Source organism: Pleurodeles waltl, chromosome 6 (genome assembly GCF_031143425.1).
Source record: "Pleurodeles waltl isolate 20211129_DDA chromosome 6, aPleWal1.hap1.20221129, whole genome shotgun sequence".
Taxonomy (NCBI): domain Eukaryota; kingdom Metazoa; phylum Chordata; class Amphibia; order Caudata; family Salamandridae; genus Pleurodeles; species Pleurodeles waltl.
The window spans coordinates 163405528-163426238 of record NC_090445.1 but is presented as its reverse complement, the minus strand read 5'-3'; the positions used below and the strand labels follow the sequence as shown (position 1 = coordinate 163426238).

General features: G+C 44.4%; 1 protein-coding gene across 1 annotated transcript in view; it reads right to left on the bottom strand.

Moving 5' to 3' along the window:
- The window catches only part of TUBG1 (tubulin gamma 1), a 102333-nt gene that overhangs the window by 11586 nt on the left and 70036 nt on the right, over positions 1-20711 (bottom strand). Inside the window, exons 7-10 of the mRNA XM_069237715.1 lie at positions 19417-19503; positions 18243-18392; positions 14217-14369; positions 13912-14073 (exon numbers count right to left, since the gene is read on the bottom strand). Of these exons, the coding sequence (XP_069093816.1) occupies positions 13912-14073; positions 14217-14369; positions 18243-18392; positions 19417-19503 (552 nt within the window). The remainder of the gene's footprint in view (positions 1-13911; positions 14074-14216; positions 14370-18242; positions 18393-19416; positions 19504-20711) is intronic.

Here is a 20711-nt window from a genome sequence, read left to right as displayed (position 1 = left end):
GGACTGGTTTGAGTGGGGTGAACTGGATTGAGGTGGATTGGGTGGGGTGGATTTGTTTGAAGTGTATTGGATTGAGATGGAGGGTGAGGTGGGTTATACTGGACTGGAGTGGTGTGGTTTTCTTGGCGTGGGGTGGATTCGACTGGAATGGGGTGGGTTGGCTGGGAACGGGGTGGACTGGCTTGGAACAGGGTGAATTGGAGTGGGTGAACTTTGGGTGGACAGGATTGGAGTGGGGTGGATTTAGAAGGACTGGAGTAGGGTGGATTAAATTAGCATGGATGGATTGGTTTGGGGTGGACTGGAGTGGGTTGGATTGGAATGGCTTGGATTATGGTGAGCTGGATTGGAATAGAGCCGGATGGGATGGATTGGAATGGGACAAAATGGATTGGGGTGGGTTGGATATCAGTGCGGATCGGAGTGCAGTGGATTGGAGCTGGATGGATTAGACTCAAGACGGTTGGATTGGTGTGGGGTCGATTAGACTGGAGTGGAATAGACTGGAGTGTGATGAATTATCATGGATTGGAGTGGACTGGGGTGAGGTGGACTGAAGTGGCATAGATTGGATTAGGGTAGACTGGTGTGGGGTGAATTGGAGTAGGGTTGAGTGGGGTGGATTGGTTTGGGGTGAGGTAGATTGGATTGCGTGGGTGAATTGGAGTGAGGCAAATTGTTTTGAATTGTTGTGGGGCATACTGGTTGGAGTGGGTGGATGGGATTGGGGAAGATGTGGCCTGGAGTTGGATAGAATGGATTGGTCTGGATTTGGATTTAAAGGGATTGGTGTGGGTTGGGCTAGAGTGGGGGTGAATGTGGTGGATTAGAATGGGTGAATTGGGATGGAGTGGGTCGATTAGAGCAGGGAAGGTTGTTTTGGATTGGAGTAGGGCATTTTGGACAGGAGCAGATTATTTTGGATTGGAGTGGGACAGACTGCTTTGGACTGGAGCAGAGTGTTTTGGACTGGAGTGGGGCGGATTGTTTTGGATTGAAGTGGGGCAGGTTGGAGCGGGGCAGGCTGTCTTGGACTGCAGCGGGGCCGGCTGTCTTGGACTGCAGCGGGGCCGGCTGTCTTGGACTGCAGCGGGGCCGGCTGTCTTGGACTGCAGCGGGGCCGAATGGAGTGGGGCAGACTGCAGCGGGTCCAAATGGAGTGGGGCAGACTGGAGCAGGGCAGATTGTTTTGTATTGGGTTGATTGGTTTGAAGTGGGGTGAGGTGGATTGGATTGGATTGGAGTGCAGTAGACTGGACTGGGCTAGATTGGATTACAGTGGGGTGGATTGTGGTGGGTTTGAGTGGGGTGAATTGTGATCAAATGTGGTGGATTAGATTGAGGAGTGGTGGATTGGATTAGAGTGTGGCAGACTGTTTTGGATTGGTGTAGCCTGGTTTGGATTCGGGGCAGACTGGTTTCAATTTGACTGGGGCGGATTGTTTTGGATTGGGGCAGATTGAGGTGGACTGGACTGGGACAGGGTGGATGGGGCAGATGGTTTTGAATTGGAGTGGTACAGATGAACAAGTTACTTACCTTCGGTAACGAGGTATCTGGTAGAGACTATCTAGCTGCAGATTCCTTACCTTAGAATTCCCTGGTGTCAGCTTCGAATCCGGAGTTTTTTCTGAGCAGTACCCTGCGCGCGCACCGTCGGGCGGCGGCGTCCGGATCCGCGTGCCTCGACCAGCTCCGCGTGCGTCGTTGGAGCCGTCTATGGCGTCACAGTTGTCTATATAGACGCCGTCTCGTTTTCCACAACTTCCCTTGCTAGAAGCGCAGAGTCATGGAAGAACCAACCAATATGCATATAACCTCTTTGACTGTTTGGAGTAAAAACACTTTCATGTCTATAAGAAAGGCAAAAGTTGCCAAAATCTAAAATATACATATGTACACATAAAAACATATATACATACACATATCCACATGAGAAAAAATTTCCCCAGAGCGGGGAGGCTTGGGCGGGTGTAAGGAATCTGCAGCTAGATAGAGTCTCTACCAGATACCTCGTTACCGAATGTAAGTAACTTGTTCATCTGATAGAGACTTCTAGCTGCAGCTTCCTTACCTTAGAATAGATACCCAAGCTATAATCCATGGCGGTGGGTCTGAAAGAGATTATTATTTAAAAAAAAAAAAATGTAATACTAGGAAGTCCTGCAAGACAGAATGGGCAAAATGCCCGATTAAATGTAGGTGAGTTCCCACTTCAAAAATTACTGAATAGTAAGCACAATGCTTGAATAGTTGTTTATTACATAAGAAAAAGAAATCAGTTCCATAAGTTTGTAGTCCAATTGATTTATCGCAGTCTTAGAACTGAAATTAAGTTCCAAAAATCAGCAAAATAGCAATCCAATCAACTAGTGCCAGGGTTGAGAGAAAATCAAGTAGCCATATTCGATGGAGAAACAGCCAACACATGTTTCGCCCCGTGGGCGGGTAGGCGGGGGATTTCTCAAGGCTGTAGAAAATATATATGGACAATATAAGTTACATGCCAAGCAAGGGTATTTCCAGATTGAAGGCATGCTGTGCATGCAAGTCATGCAGGGCATGTTGTGCTCCCTCTCAGTGAAGCCTATAACTATAAAGGTGTGGTTCATAGCAGAATCCCCAGTGAAAGCCAAGGGCTAAAATTGTAGAAAAGATATTAATTACGGTAGGGCCATAAATGAAAATGAGAGAGTTCATTTTAATGCTCATTGGTGTTCAGGGAAACAAAAGAAAAGAAAATAGAAAAGTGAAAAACGTGAGAAGATGGTTATAATCCTATCCTGGCGGTGGGTAAGAAAGTGCAAGCTGGCACTCGCGTGATGTTAATTCGTGCTCCAAAAAGATGTATGTGAGCAGATGCGATTAAAATCATCCTATGGAGAGTGTTAGTGTGACAAAAATAGAAGACATGGAAGGATTGGTAACATACCCAATGTAGAGCACAATGACAAACTTCTTACATCAATTGTCACTATCGTAAATAGCAATCTAAACGTGAGAACAAGTTTTGAAAACTCTCTTATACAATCAGTATTTGCTGAAAAGCACAAAGAACAAAAGATACCCAGATATTTATGGTATCAAACTTGCCCCCTTTAAGAATCATGTCACAAATAATGTTAACCAGCAGTGTAAAATTAAATGTATAGTAGAATAAGAGAAAATCATGACGTGACAATTACATATGAGCGACATGCTTGTGACTCACTTGGCCATAAAAAACCTTTAAATCCCTTGTAACCATAACCCAGATTAATCAGACAGCCATAATGGATTATAAAAGCATCGAAGGAAAAATAGGGAGATATCGTCATATGACGGGTGAGTATGAGCGACATGCTCTTAGTTATAAAGACCCTATTTCATGTGAGATAATGCTCCCCGTCAAGCGAACTGGGAGCGTGTCTAAAAATAAATAGCTTGACTCAATACATAGATTAGAGATTCTCTGTTGCTATGTAATCTGTAAGTAAAGGGAAAATGTTTTTTACCTGTAGTTGCGGTAGACAAAGGAAAGACCTGCCAAACAATCTGCCGAAACAATCACCAACACGTCCTGCGTTAAATCGCTAAGACGCCGTCTGGCAAGGATGCCGTTATTAAACCAAATGCGTCCTTTCTCTGTTTCGAATGTAACGAGACAGAGGAGGGACACTACGTGCAGCGTGCAGTAAGACAGCGGCGGCCATATTGAAAGAGATCAGGGCCGCGGTTAACGATAAGTCCCACAGGACAGTAGTGTGGGAAGCAATTGAAAAAAAGGGAAAGGACGCATTTGGTTTAATAACGGCATCCTTGCCAGACGGCGTCTTAGCGATTTAACGCAGGACGTGTTGGTGATTGTTTCGCCAGATTGTTTGGCAGGTCTTTCCTTTGTCTACCGCAACTACAGGTAAAAAACATTTTCCCTTTACTTACAGATTACATAGCAACAGAGAATCTCTAATCTATGTATTGAGTCAAGCTATTTATTTTTAGACACGCTCCCAGTTCGCTTGACGGGGAGCATTATCTCACATGAAATAGGGTCTTTATAACTAAGAGCATGTCGCTCATACTCACCCGTCATATGACGATATCTCCCTATTTTTCCTTCAATGCTTTTATAATCCATTATGGCCGTCTGATTAATCTGGGTTATGGTTACAAGGGATTTAAAGGTTTTTTATGGCCAAGTGAGTCACGAGCATGTCGCTCATATGTAATTGTCACGTCATGATTTTCTCTTATTCTTCTTCTACTATACATTTAATTTTACACTGCTGGTTAACATTATTTGTGACATGATTCTTAAAGGGGGCAAGTTTGATACCATAAATATCTGGGTATCTTTTGTTCTTTGTGCTTTTCAGCAAATACTGATTGTATAAGAGAGTTTTTAAAACTTGTTCTCATGTTTAGATTCCTATTTACGATAGTGACAATTGATGTAAGAAGTTTGTCATTGTGCTCTACATTGGGTATGTTACCAATCCTTCCATGTCTACTATTTTTGTCACACTAACACTCTCCATAGGATGATTTTAATCGCATCTGCTCACATACATCTTTTTGGAGCACGAATTAACATCACGCGAGTGCCAGCTTGCACTTTCTTACCCACCGCCAGGATAGGATTATAACCATCTTCTCACGTTTTTCACTTTTCTATTTTCTTTTGTTTCTCTGAACACCAATGCGCATTAAAATGAACTCTCTCATATTCATTTATGGCCCTACCGTAATTAATATCTTTTCTACAATTTTAGCCCTTGGCTTTCACTGGGGATTCTGCTATGAACCACACCTTTATAGTTATAGGCTTCACTGAGAGGGAGCACAACATGCCCTGCATGACTTGCATGGACAGCATGCCTTCAATCTGGAAATACCCTTGCTTGGCATGTAACTTATATTGTCCATATATATTTTCTACAGCCTTGAGAAATCCCCCGCCTACCCGCCCACGGGGCGAAACACGTGTTGGCTGTTTCTCCATCGAATATGGCTACTTGATTTTCTCTCAACCCTGGCACTAGTTGATTGGATTGCTATTTTTTGGAACTTAATTTCAGTTCTAAGACTGCGATAAATCAATTGGACTACAAACTTATGGAACTGATTTCTTTTTCTTATGTAATAAACAACTATTCAAGCATTGTGCTTACTATTCAGTAATTTTTGAAGTGGGAACTCACCTACATTTAATCTGGCACTATGATTATTGGGAGGCGTAGAGTCCAGGCCTTCTGGTTTAGAGTTCTCACAACCAACTTATAAATACGGCATTCTTAGGAAGTCAACTGGCTGGACTCTCTCTTTTCTCACTGGGCAAAATGCCCCTCTCTTCTCACTCGGCTATCCAGGCAGTAGTGTTTTGTAAACGTGTGCAAAGAAGCCCACGTTGCAGCCTGACAGATGTCCACCACCGGTACGCCACATGCTAACGCAGTGGTAGCAGCTTTCCCTCCCTGGAATGAGCTCTCAAGCCCTCGGGAGGCTGCTTCTTCGCCAAAGCGTAGCATATTTTTATACAGAGAACGACCCAGCGTGAAATGGATCATTTCTGTACTGCCCGACCCTTCTTTGCACCAACATACCCCACAAAGAGTTGGTTGTCCACCCAGAACTCTTTAGTGCGGTCAAGGTAGAACGATAATGCTCTTTTTGGGTCCAGTCAATGGAGACGCTCCTCTTCCTTAGAGGGATGCGGTGGTGCAAAGAAGGTGGGCAGGGTGATATTTTGACCCAGATGGAAAGGGGTCACCACCTTGGGGAGGAAAGAGGCACGAGTTCTTACCACCACCTTGTCAGGATATATCATGAGATAAGGTGGCTTTGAAGATAAAGCCTGCAGCTCACTCGCTCTCCTGGCAGATGTAATTGCCACCAAAAAAGCTGTTTTAATAGTGAGCAGCCAGAGAGGACAGTTATGCAAGGGCTCGAAAGGAGCACACATAAGGAAGGTAAGAACCAAATTAAGATCCCACTGAGGCATAACGAAAGGCACAGGTGGGAACAGATGTACAAGCCCTTTCAAAAACCTCTGTACTATAGGTGATTTAAACAGAAATGGTTGATCATGCAACTGAAGAAAAGCTGATAAGGCTGCAAGATAGCCCTTGAGAGTGCCCAAGGAGGAACCCTGCTGGGCGAGAGACAAAATAAACAAAAGGATGTTAGACAGAGAAGAAGAAAGAGGATCAATAGACCTCTCTGAACAATATGAAACAAAAAGTTTCCAACGGCAGGCGTAGATCGACTTAGTAGAGGGACGCCTGGCTGCCAGAATGACATCACAGACCTCGGGAGGGAGGTCATAAACCATCAACTGTCTATGCTCAATCTCCACGCATGAAGGCGCAGAGTTGACAGGTTCGGGTGGAGAACCTTCCCCTGCTGCTGCGACAGAAGATCCTCCCGAAGAGGCAGCCTGATTGGAGGACCAATTCTCATTTTGAGAAGCTCTGGATACCAAACTCTCCGTGCCCAATTTGGAGCCACAAGGATTACTTGGGCCCGGTCGTTCTTGATTTTCTTGAGAACTCTGGGCAGAAGTGGTATAGGCGGAAAAGCGTACAGGAGGCCTGAACTCCACTCGCGACGAAAAGCGTCGCCTAGCGATAGCCCCCTTGGAAACTCCAACGTGCAAAACTGCTGACATTGCGTGTTCTCTGCGGTGGCGAACAGATCTAACCAAGGCTCTCCCCACTGCTGAAAGAGTCCTTGCGCCACCTCCGGATGGAGACACCATTCATGATCCTCTAAGCATTTTTGGCTGAGTTTGTCTGCTCTGGCGTTCAGAGAACCTGCCAGGTGTTGAACCACCAGGGTCATGCCCTGCTGTTCCAGCCATGTCCAGAGACGTAAAGCCTCTTGACAAAGGGTCCACGACCCCACACCGCCCTGCTTGTTGCAGTACCACATTGCGGTAGTGTTTTCCGTGAACACCTGCACCACCTTCCCTTTCACAACAGGAAGAAATGCTTTTAATGCTAGCCGGATCGCCCGAAGCTCCAGCAAGTTGATGTGGAGCCCGGATTCCGCCGGAGACCAGTGACCTCTGATCTCCACCTCCCCCAGATGGCCGCCCCATCACAGAAGTGACGCATCTGTCACTTCCGTTAGATCTGGTTGGGGAAGGGAGTGGGGTCTGCCCTTGACCCACTCGCAGTTCACTAACCACCACTGCAGATCTTTCGCAGTCCTCTCCGAGATCTGAACCACGTCGGTAAGATTTCCCTGATGCTGTGCCCATTGGAACTTCAGGTCCCACTGCAGAGCCCTCATGCGCCATCTGGCATGCTTGACCAACAGGATGCAATGAGTCCCAGCAGCCTCAGAGTCTGTCTCACTGAGATCCAGGATAGAGGCCGAAACATCGGAATCATAACCTGAATATCCTGAACCCGCTGATCGGGAGGATAAGCCCGATACTGCACTGTGTCCAGAACAGCTCCGATGAAAGAGAGCTCCTGAGAGGGAGTCAGGTGTGACTTCGGCAGATTTATAGTGAACCCCAGCGAATGCAAGAGGTCCGCCGTCGTCTGGAGGTGGGTGACGAGAGCCTGGGGCGTAGAAGCATTCAACAGCCAATCATCCAAGTAGGGGAAGCTGAAATCCCTGACCTGCGCAAATGAGTGGCCACCACCGCCATCACCTTTGTGAACACCAGAGGAGCACTGGTGAGACCGAAAGGAAGCACAGTAAACTGAAAGTGCTCGTGGCCCACCTTGAACCGCAGGTAACACCTGTGGCTTGGCAGGATAGGAATATGGAAATATGCATCCTGCAAATCCAACGCTACCATCCAGTCTCCTTGGTCTAGGGCAGACAAAACCTGAGCAAGAGTGAGCATCTTGAATTTCTCCTTCTTGAGGAAGAGATTGACGTCCCTTAAATCCAAGATAGGGCGAAGGCCTTTGTTCTTTTTGGGAATCAGAAAGTAGCAGGAATAACAACCACTGCCTACTTCTGATATCGGGACTCTTTCTATGGCTCCCTTTGCCAAGAGAGCTGTAACTTCCTCGCGGAGCAAAGCCAGTTGGTCCTCCATCAGACATTCCTTTGTCGGAGGGTTAGAAGGAGGAAAGACTGGAAGGGAAGGGAGTAGCCCTCCCGTATGATCTGCAGGACCCACTTGTCTGTGGCGATGGAAAGCCAGTGAGGGAGATGAAAACGAATCCTCCCTCCAACTGGACGGACATGATCCTGCAGAACCACACTAGGAGGGCTTGGGCGCAGTGGAGGGGGGTGCTGTGTGACGGCCGACCTCTGGCCAGACCCTCTGGGTCTGATGGTACCACGACCACGTCCTCTTCCGAGATGCTGTGAAGCCTGAGGACGGTGGCTAAACTGTGGCTGGTGTGTTACCACGTCCCTCCCGAAGCCTCGGAAGGGGCGAAAGACAGTCTGCCGGTGCTGAAAGGCCCAAGGATCTGGCCGTGGCTCAAGAATCCTTGAACCTCAAGCGCGGAGTCTGCCTTTTCACCAAAAAGGCGAGAGCCATCAAAGGGCATGTCCATCAAGCTTGACTGGACATCCCCTGAAAAACCAGTAGAACGTAGCCAGGCGTGGCGACGTAGGGCCACTGACGATGAAAGCGCTCTGCCCAGCGAGTCGGTCGTGTCCAAGCCACACCGGATTGTAAACTTGGCTGCATCTCTCCCATCCTTTACAGCCTGGGTGAGTGTCCCCTACGCCCTCCGGGACCTGGGGCAACACTTGCTCCACCGTATCCCATAAAGTATGGGAATAACGGCCCAATAGGCAAGAGGTGTTTACAGACCTCAATGCCAGGCTGGAGGAAGAAAAAAAATCTTCTTCCCAAGCTGATCCAGCCTCTTGGATTCCCTATCCGGGGGAGCGGAAGGGAAGGCACCACGGGAAGTAGAGGCTTGGACAACCAAGCTCTCAGGAGTGGGCTGTCAGGAAACTAGGGTCGCTGGGAGTGGGTCTATGGCGGCGGCCGACGTCCTATTCACAGGAGCCCCTGTGCTGGGTTTGGACAACGTACCCAGAAGGACATCTGTAAGAGCCTCATTGAAGGGCAACAACGGCTCAGATGTTGACACTCCCGGCTGAAGCACTTCTGTCAGGATATTCGTCCTGACTGGCAACGTAGGCAAATCTAGGTCCAAGACCTCAGCTGCCCTACACACCACCATAGCAAAAGAAGCCCCCTCCTCCGTAGCCACATTAGGAGGAGAGAGCATACCCGTATCTGGAGACGTGTCCAGTCCACTGGCCTCCCCTAGATCCTCATAGCAGTCCTGCTGCAATCCTGATTCTAAAGGGGTCCTCAGACCCCTCCCATTCCTCTCCTGCGTCTGGCTGTTCCAAATAATGCTCAGACAATGATCTGGGCCGAATCAGCCCCGTCGAAGTCGAAGTCGTACGACGTCGCTCCGGCTCCGGATCATCTCGAATAAGGATGGGGCTGCCACCGGTGGGCGCCGGTGGCAGAATCGTCAACGTCTGACCTGGCGCCGAAGGAGGCCGACGGTGAGACCAGAGCCGGCCCAGATCCGGTATCGGATCCTGAGGTCCCCAACGGCGCCGAGACCGAAGCCGCCGGCGTCTAATCCAAAGGGGCCCCTGCTGACCCCGAAGACCCACCCGAGGGTACAGCCCGCTCAAAAACGAGACTCATGGCCTCGTAGAATTCTTTTATTTGAGCGGGGGTCCATCTGGTCCCCGGAAAGGGGGGAAAGACGCAGAGTCGACCCTGGCGACGGCTCTGCAGAACCGCGCTCGGAACGTCGACGTTCCCTAGACGCCTCGTCGGTCGACGGGCGTGGCGAAGACTAGTCCGCTTGGACTTCTTCTTCTTGTGCCTCTTACCTTCCGATGACCTCGAATGCGAGGAAGAGGACTTGGGGCTCCGGGAGCGGTGCCACGACCTCCTCCTACTGCGCGACCGTGACCTCCGCGGAGTCGCGCCGACCAAAGACGAATGTTGGGCCGCAAGAAGCTTAAGGGATCTCTCCCTCAAGGCCTTCGGCGCCATGGCCCGACAATCGGTGCACGAGGTAGAATCGTGGTCCTTGTCCAGGCACCAAAGAAACTCGGTGCGGATCCGTCACCGACATGGTGCGATGGCTTGCACCACACGGCTTGAATCCTGTCTTTCTCGAAGACATGACTCCAAACAGCCAAAAAAGCGTCAAACAGTCGAAGCAGGGTAGCTCTTTCCAAAACTGCGCTTAACCGGCGCGAAAGGAAAAGAACTGACGTACGCGCGCCGAGACGGCGTCTATATAGACAACCGTGACGTCACAGACGGCTCCAACGATGCCGACTATGCACGCGGAGCTGGTCAAAGCACACGGATCCGAATGACACCGCCTGACGGCGCGCGCGTAGGGTACTGCTCAGACAAAACTCCGGATTCGAAGCGGACGCCAGGGAATTCTAAAGTAAGGAAGCTGCAGCTAGAAGTCTCTATCAGATACGGGTGGACTGGAGTGGGACAGATTGTTTTAGATTTTAGTGGTGCAGATTGGAGTGGACTTAGGTGGAACAGGTTGGAGCGGGCAGATTGGAGTGGGACATATTGTTTTGAATGAGTGGAACAGATTGCTTTTTGATTGGAAGGGGGAGATTGGATTGGAGTGGGGCAGATTGGGGTGTACTGGATTGGGGCAGATTAGGGAGGATTGGAATAGCCAGTAATGTTTTTGTTTCCAAGAGAGGCCAGCATGCCATATCTTAAGCGGGAGGCCTTAGGCGCGGTTAAAGTTTCAAGATGACTGGCTTTTCGGGGAATACAGTTCCCGATAGCTCGCCCTAGGAGCCTTGAGACATATCCTTCAAGGGAATGAAACTTTGGGTCTTCCCTTCAGCTGCACGTGCCAGTAATTGCTGCAAATTGGATGTTTGTTCATGCCACTGCTACCAGAGCCACAAACTTTCACTAAGATATTTCAACAGTGTTGGCCGCTTACCTAAATAGGCGTATCCTACAAATTACCTGTCCTGATGCTGACCTTTTTTTAAATTGTTAAATGGGTCGAAACGTCAACAATTTGATACACAGGGCTGGTTCCGGAAAGAATTTAACTAAAGGATATCATCACTTTCATGTTTGAGTGTGGTCCGTTTTACTTGTGTGTTTATACCAGTCTTTCGTTTAGATCTACACTGTACATAGAACCTGCACACCATTATCTCATTTTATCACTTTCACTGTGCCATACTATTTTTAGGAGCGCCTTTGATTACATACCATTTTGACTCAGATTGGAGGGTTCACTTAAAGATTATCTTTGTTATAAATAAATAAATTTTTTATAAATTATCTTACCGTCTGTAAGTTGATTGTAAATACTGAAGTGGAAGTCTAAGCTCATACTTCCCCCCCACTAAGGACCATCTGTGTGTTTTTTGTTTTTGTTACCCAGGTCCTAGGGTTACTGGGTAGCCCCTTACACTTTGCAAATGGCAACCATGAATGTATTACATGATAAAGATATCCTTTATTCAAGATATCCATCCATGATGGAGCCACTCCATCTATCCTCAGGAACGGGGTCAAGGAATAGAGAAATGTTGCTCCACATTTCTTTATCATACCTCCTAAATGCATAGGGTGTACATACTGTTTGCATGTCGTGTTTCCATGCAGAGGCAGTACAGTGTGTGGGTAAATGGTTTACACAGTTTGGTTTGGGTGTGACCTGACCGGCAGTAAGAAAATCTATTATATTCCCATTCTGCCAATAGCAAACATAGAAGCAGGAAATTCACTGCAAGCGGACCTCCAAAATATTTTGTGACTGGTGTAATCACCATATTACTGGCCTGGCTTCTGTTTAAAATCATAGAAACACGCATTTTCTTTACATATTGATTGCCCTTTTCAATAGGACATTAAAATTCTAAATATCATTTGGAAAAACAAACAGGAGGCACTTTGGCCAATAGAAGTTTAATCCTGCTAGTCATCATTATTATGGCTATAATTATATCCGTGGCTAAACTGGGTTTACAGAGTACAAACATTTATCTTCCACGTGATGGCCTGGGACATGGGCAGGGGATCCTTAAGAGGTACTGCAGACGTTGGTTGAGGGGGCTACCTGGATGGTCAGAGAAGCAAACAAATCTTCATGAAACTAAACGCTAGGTGTACTGTAATCACCGGTGCAGGCTATGGAATTAGTTAAACAGAAGATAGAATTTATTAATAATGGACCACAATTTTAAAAAACAGTAAGAACGTACTTAAAGGATGCAGAGAGTATGTTAAGCTATGTTAAGGTAAGGGGTATGCGGAGGGGACACTAGATGTGGAACAGACAAGGCCTTCCAGATTTGCATTCTGGTAATATTCCTCTTCATGGGTATTGAGTGTTCATATGAGGCAAAATAAACAGTGGTGTTCGTGAAGGATTCCACGGACTATGTTTTTCTCATTGACAAGGAAGGTTGCAGATTTTCTGACTCTATTGTGGACAAGTGAAGACCACATTCATCGAAAGAGGTCACTGATGAAGATTAAATTATAGTGAGATTGTTGCTGATGAGGGGATACTCAAAGAGACAGTTAATAGACACTACCTCAACTAACCTGTAGTTTGTGATGGGTCAGACTGACCTGTTGCAGGCTCTAGCTTTTTGGCATTGCAGTACCTTTTCGTATCTTGTCAAGAAGTTATGCTTCTCACATATTTGAAAGAAGAGCCTGAGGTCACGTCTAAACCTTTAACTCTTCTATTACCAAATGTGGCAGCAGCTGTCTTCACACTTGTGAGCCTTACTACACAAATAAGCAGAGGGATGACCTGGACAGGTTCCTCGTTAGAGGTTAACTTACTCAACAGCAAACGCCGACAAGCTTTCCTTCAGGTTTTAATTACAGAGTGACCTATTTTGTAGTCTTGAGGCACATGCTTGAGATGCAATCAGTAAATGTGTTGTACATGCAAACCATCCACAAACATTTTCTAAAGGTCATAAGACCTAGGGCAAGATGTAGCAAAGGGTTTTACCCATTTTGTGTCTATGGGAAAATGTGTTCGTACATATGGCCCCTAGTCTTTTAAATAATACAAATGGACTCCTTAGAAAGCATAGCCATAGCACATTGTGCAGCAATGTAGACGTGAAAAAGGAAGGAAACAAGAGAAGAGTAAACAGAAGCTTTCATCTGGTCCAGACACCAAGTGATAGGTCTGGAGTGGCCCCAGGAAAGGTCAAACTCTGTGTGGGGAGCCACAAGGAGAAAAGGCGAGGGCAGAAGTGTAGAGGCATAAGACAAGCTGTAACAGTTTCTTTTATCAGCTAGACAATGAAAACCACACGACTTCAAGGATTTGCTCCTCAAAATGTGCGATGTGGAGAGAGTCTCTAAGCCTCGCCACTTCACTGGTTACCGGGCAGAGGCAAACAATGAGATAGAATTCCTACAAACACTAATTCATTATTTTTGTTTTTAAATAGCTAGGGTATATTTTAAAGCATGTGGATCCAGAAAAGATTCAAGGAGAATAGAAGAATGGTTATGTCTAAAATCGATGGTCACAGTCTCCGAACACCGGTTTCTGGTACTCTCCATGAAGCGTGTGCACAGGCCTCCTACTGAACAGATTAAGGCATATACGTCATAATGCCTTTTAAGGTAGCTGCTGTCCATGCGAAATCCTTAACACTCTTTTGCACCAAGGCAGTATTCGAGATATTTTATTGAAAGACTAGAACACCACACATTTCCCCATGACACTGCCTGCCTGTCTACTGTATCAGCATATTCAAATGTGCATTCAGACTACAACATAATGTTCTACATTTCCGAAAGCATTTACTTCTGTGAAGCCTATTACCAAACTATCAAAGCCTCACTGGCTCGCCAACTTCTGACAAAACACCACCAACAGACCATAACGCTGTCAGGAACATCCCCAGCCTGGAACAGCATCATGTACTCACCGATGAGATGTTAGTGTGGTTGGCCATCATTAGACCACTGACCCTGTGAGCAGATGGAAGATACGGGGACTTGCGGGACAAGGCTACCTGGATGCTAGCAGGGCCCCAAGGAATAAAGTTTGCCAGCTTTCTTTCACGAATCCTCTGGAGACTCTTGTGCACCTACAGAAAAAGATATACTTTATCACGTTAGCATCCACTGTCGACCCAGCATGATGTAAAAAGATAAACAAATCAAGCATAATATGGGTATCACCAAAACTGCATATTGGTCCTACACTTTCACACTCCACAACTGTACTTACTTGCGTGGGGTCCACCTCGCCTTGTATGATATTAAGAATGGCAATGTAGCAGTGGTTGGTAGAGCGGTCTCTCCCAGTGGACACCATTACATTTTTAGGCTGCAGCAATCGGCGCATCACATCTAGAACTGTTGTTTTGCGCACACTGGCAACCTAAAAGTAAGTTTAGACCACAAAATATTAGCAGGAGACAAATGGCAATGAATAAAAAAGGTACACCACGGTGTTTTATGCACTTTCAAAACCTTTACTGTTGGAAATCCGGTTACAAAGCAACAAGTAAACATAGCCTTGGGGAGTGTTTCTGTGGACAATATTCCTTTTAGGAAGGCTGGTCATCTTTGATCCGCATGATCAGGGACTATGCTAGATTTTCCGGATAATTACTAGAGACTATCTTGGATACCCGTTTAGATTCATAGTTCGTAGCCTTAGCTTATGTGGATATCCTGAAAATCTATCATGGCTCTGATTGTCATGGACCAACGTTAAAAACTCCCAAACGACAAAACTAACTTCATGACTCTTAATTCATCATTAAAACGCCATATCGTGAAATGCAACAACCGGCATGGGAACTGGAAAATGGGATATTGGGAAATCTGGAAAAGAGAAGGGTTTGGAACAACTGAATAGGGAAAACTAAGTAATCGCAGTGATTATAATTGTCAGAATGATTATCTCTTAGTTTAACTACTTCTTGAATGGGAACCTCTCCTGTTTATCATCTGTGGAGAAGTCTCAAGTTCTGCAAGAAACTAAGGTTTGTATTTTTTCAAAAACCATAAACTAGCATAGGAGCTCACTTGTCTCAGCCATGATTTTGTCCCTTCAAGGCAGACGAGGAATGGAGGGAAGTAAAGAGCAAAAACCAAGAACTGATTTCCTACGACCCTTGGTGTTCTGTTTGACTCTGTGGAGCACACCTGTGCTGATCTCTTCTACCGTCTCTGGGACAGATGTATTTTTATAACATAATCAGGTTTAGGGACCCATACTGTGAATATGTATAACACGTTTCAGGAAAGGAAATGAAACACTGAAGCAACTTTGTATAATTGACACAGAATTCTGATAAGCGCAATGACCATAGCACAGAAAGTTCTTGTTTAGAGATGGTTGAGCTACATGATAATGGGAGTAACCGGGGGGGGGGGGGGGGGTAAGGGCTATTGTAGGATTAAGGTGTGAGTAGATGTTAAGGGGAGGCAATGGTGACTTTAGGGTTAAGGGGTGGCTAGAGCTAAAGGGTTTTTAAGGGTGATTTGAGGAGTAAGGGGTGGATCGGGAGAGAGAGGCAAGGGTAGTTTTAGGGTCGGTAAGGATAAAGGGCATAAGACTTTCAGATGTGGTTATATTTCAGACTTCAGATATCACAACTCGTTAATCCTCCATAAACTATACCCATCTATGGGAAGGAGAGTGGCAGTATGTATTTAACTTTCTTGTTGCGATTGAGAAATGTGAATGATGAAATCATCCTCTTGCCTCTTCCAAGAAAAAGGCCCACCATAGCGACAGAGCCAAGTTTTCCTACAACTCTTTTATTCTAACCAGGAGACATAATCTTCTCTTTCCAAGTCCCTTCCATCTTCTTTACAGTTTCTGTTCAAACTATGCAATACTTTAGAAGTCATAGAAAAGGGAAAGCTTTAACTTTCTTAAAGATGTGTTACTTACTTGTAACCAGTGTCCAGGGGCTCAAGTACAAAAAGCACCAAGAACCAGGTTAAATCAATGTAGGTCAACAAGGGAAATAGATTGCTTTCAAATAAACTTGCTTGGTAACTGAAGTCCACTTTATATCCGAGACAGAGGCCCTTGGGCTAAATTCACTCCCAAAGGAACATGCAGGACACATGCAAATCGGAGAAAACACACACAATCTTTTAAAGGGGCCATCCAGTGTAGAAAAAAAACACAGTTCTCTTTGCCCAGTCCTGAATCTCTAATAAGCTCTCACAATTGACTGTGTAGAATGTTTGTTTCATGATGTCTGCTGGGGTGTGAGATCTAGTGTGTCGTCATTCACCGGACGGCTCCTTTAAATAGGTTTGTAACACTATTTAAGAAAGAACATTACTAAAGAACCTGAACGTGTTCAGGCTACTGAGGAAGGAAAGGCAGAAGGGAGAAAGCTGCACACTTCTTATACCCGCTTATAAGCCAAGAGCCTTTCAGATCTGGTTCTCGGAGGGACATCCTTTGCAAATGGAAATGGAAACAAGGGAAAAAACAAGACATCAGTACATTTGCCTGGGAACAATGACAGAACCAGGCACCCTGTGATTTTACCGTCAAAAAATCCACCATTGCTGCATGGGAATATACAACATACAGAATCTAAAAAACAGGATGTAACATTACTGTAATAGCACATACATTTTTTTAATGGAAATATTCTTTATTAGCAGCTGTGTGTATTTAAGAATCCCAAAAAATGCCCTCCAAAGAGGAACTAACTAGTGACTGGACCTCAAAGAATAATATTAAACTATCTACTTTGTAACACAAGTTGAACACAAAGGTTATATGATTGTCTAGTTTGTCAACAAGGACCCTATTCATGCTGTACTTCAATTTACAAACAGGATACACGGTTTGAATTTAAAATTGTGTTACTTAGATTTTTAGTCTACTTATGGTAACGCTAAAGCTCAAAAGTGTGAGCCTGCCAATATCAACTAATTATGACAAGATTTGTAAAATCTCTAGCTTCTCTCTACATATCAAATGTATACTTCTTTCCTCCCCATGCTAACAGGGTACAGGACTGCAATCAATATTCCTTGTTTACTTCTCTTCAACCCGTTTCAATGTCTGTTTTACCATAAACAAGGCTAGTATCTTTATAGTGGTAAACTTTTTGTGTTCAGCAATAAATGTTGGTGATTGTAATCCAGATGCATGCATGAGGGATGGGCAAATGTTGAGATAAAAAAAACCTGTTCAACAAAATGGTGTGAGAATCAGACTTTCTTTAGGATTGGGTGACCATATGTTTGTGTGATGAATGCTTAGCAGCTTTAAACATTCTCAAGTTCTAGAAAATAATCTGAAAAATACAGTGCCAGATATTTTCCTCATATGATGTCCTTAACTGGTTAGATTTAGGTCTCAAGTCTTGAAAATGTGATCTCTGACTAATCGGAAACCCATAAGATGCACTTATACTAGTGAGGGCAACACATTGTAGATTGGAGTAATCCATTAATAGCATTCTACGAGATACTAAAGAATCCCCTGGAACTGGGAAACCTGATCTCTGGCACACTACAAAACATTTCTTATTAATTTCCTGTTAATTACAGCACTGGAAAAATAGCTGTCTCAACAACGCTATATTGGGTTAATTCTCAGACACCAATGGACTTTGGGTGTAATTCCACGAAACTTACACAATGCACGGAGCAGAACAACCCTTGTCCAAGCCTTCAACGATGTGCATGGATGAGTGATAACCGTACCTCACCATGTAAGTTCTAAGAAGCTTATCTGAGCCTCTGACAGATAAGTTCCAGTTTCAATAATAACAGCAATAAGTAACACATTATCAGAGAGGGAAGAGAATACAATAAGTGGACAGATAACAGATGATTAATTAAAATACAGAGATGTACCCATCCTAGAAAGCAAAGAAAAACTGTTAACCATAAATCCACAGATAGTTGTTGCAATTATCCCAATAATTGTAAGATATGGTCCTAACATTTGGGACCAGTGATAATTTGCCCGCATGCAGGTAATTTATTAGATAGCCTCATCTTAAAAACAGATATTTATGAGAATACTCTTAAGAGGAGAAAAGCATCAACTATTGTAGGTGGACATATTATGGAGCTCGGAAACAAATTAAAGCTTTACACATCATTTAGGATTTTAGATGCTACTCTAAACTGCTTTCGTAAGTGCCACTAAACTATTGATCTGAGAGTGCTCTGACACAGGGTTTTGGCCAGTGAAATGTTGTAAACTTACACATGCAGTAATTATAGCAAGTCCTTGTCATTGAGGAAAGTTGCTTACCGATTGGTCTGTGGTTAAAGGAGTGTACCCAGTCATGAGGAAATGAAGCCTTGGAGTGGGGATCAGAGAAGCAATCAGTCCAATCAAGTCATTATTCATGTAGCCAGGATAACGGAGCGTTGTTGTGCTGGCAGACATGATAGTGGACACCTACCCACAAAAGATCAAGAGAATAGAAAACAATTTTAAAGACGATTTAATAGTTTCCACTTTGATAATTTCCTGCCGGATCTTAGATTTTATATTACAAAAGATACTAACCTATACAATTTGCTACTCACATTTTTTAAGAAAGACACAAGTAGAACTTTCACCTGAATTCCTAAGGACTGTACCTAATTCCTTATAAAGTATTGTTAAATTTCCACTTTCAGTTTTGCTGAAACTGTGTTTAACGCGGTATGTAACCTTTACCCGGCAGCCTTTACCACACAGGCAAGTGAAATCCATCAGGCTTTTACCTTTACCCACCTGTACTTAAGTCCTCAGGTTAAAAAAAAAAAAAGCACACACACACACAAAATAATATTATTTTAATGTTGTTTGAAAGAAGGGAGAAGAGGTACGGGTAGAGGTGAAGAGTGTCAGGGTGATTTTAGGGTTACAGTGTTGGTAAAGGAGAGTACGTGTGTTTATAGGGTTAGGGTATTGGCAAGGTAATAGTGATTTTAGGATTAAGGTGTGGGTAGAGGTGAAGGGAGGCAAGGGTGATTTTAGGGTTAAGGGGTGGCTAAGAGCTAAAGAGTTGGAAGGGCGATTTGAGGATTAAAGGGTGGATAGGGATATAGAGAGGCAAGGGTAGTTTTAGGGTCGGTAAGGATAAGGGGGATAAGGGTGAATTTAATGTAAAGGGAAGATATGAGTAAAGGTAAAAGGGGAAGTGTTTGTTAGGATTCTGTGGCAGGTAAAGCGAAGCTTAACGGGGCTGGGGGTGCGGGTGCGGGGGGTGGGGGGGAACCTCCAACAAATTACACATTTACATATCTATATTTATTTGAGCCAGACTATCAAAATGATTCACCAACAAAGAAATTACATTTTAAACAAAGTAATTTCAACAGCCAACATTCATAACTGAAGATTAAACTATTACTGTGAGCTCTATTGTTGGGGCGGCTGAGAAAACCTGTGGCCTTAGGATATTTTAAGGCATAAACAAGCAATGAATACTCACCAGCTGATTAATTTGAGAGAAAGATGGATTCTGAATGTGCAGTCTGTCTGTGGCTATACGGTTCAGAGCTGTGTTATCCAGGACAACCTACAGACCACCACAAGAAAAATTACTAAACAGCTTCTTGGACGCACATCATAGTCTCTTATGGCAAATAGTCACAGAAACGATTAACTCAAGCAGCATTTTTGACTGCAGAACCTTGTCACACCCACAAATACAACAGCTACATAGTTGTGTGATTTTATTTTTAAGCACACCTGCTTGCACAATCACGCAACAAGCTCCTCTGGCATGGACATCATCAAACATGCAGTTTGCGTTTATGATTCACAACGAAAAACTGCATTTTCAGTGGGATGTTAGTAGAAATTACAAATATCGGTGAGATAGGTTATATTTTCTTCCAAGTCATGAAATACCAAATATTTTTAATGTAGGATCCCATATAAACATTTATATAAAAAAAAACAATAAATAAATAAATAAATACACGAAAAGTTAAATAGCTCAAATATGTCCATATCACTATGTAACAAACTTGAAAAACGTATGGAATCCACTAGTGGCACCAGAAAAATAGTAGAAAGCCTTTTGCTGAGACAAACGTTTAAACAAAGGCCTCATTCATCTTTTATACTGGAATTCAGAAAACAACCAAATTCAGTGAGATTCCTAAGTACTTCTTGTAAAGGATACAGAGTGAACAAAGAACTTCAAACACTGCAACACATCAAAATAAACATCTATCTACAGCCTAGTGACCTTTAACAACAAAACGATGTTCTTTGGAGTGACAACAGTGACGGGCATTCAGGCAGGCAAGCAATCCAAAATCCACAGACATACTTATTACACATTTTGATCAGATTCAGTGAAGTGAGCACTCACTTTGAACTTGTCATTCATTTGACATTTAGGCAGACCAACTAATCATCTGTGCAATATTGTCTCAAATCAGTTCTCAAACCAAAACTAAGACCTGACCAAATACAGATTTGTATGAACCACACACACTGTGTAAAAAGAACAAGATCGGGTCATTATGAGTTAAAATATAAAGGTTGAGCTTGAACAAAGTAGTGCTCATACACCATTAAAATTAATATAAGACTGTTACAAGAGAAGTTGCTTCACCCACCATACATGTATATTGGGAAGAACGTGTACACCTGCGCAAACATAAAGATGTCTACCCTAGACATCAGACAGGAGCACTAAAGGGCCAACAGAGATTTAAAATAAAGGCCAATAGGGCAATGCCATTTGGAACACATCAAAACATTAGTTTGTGT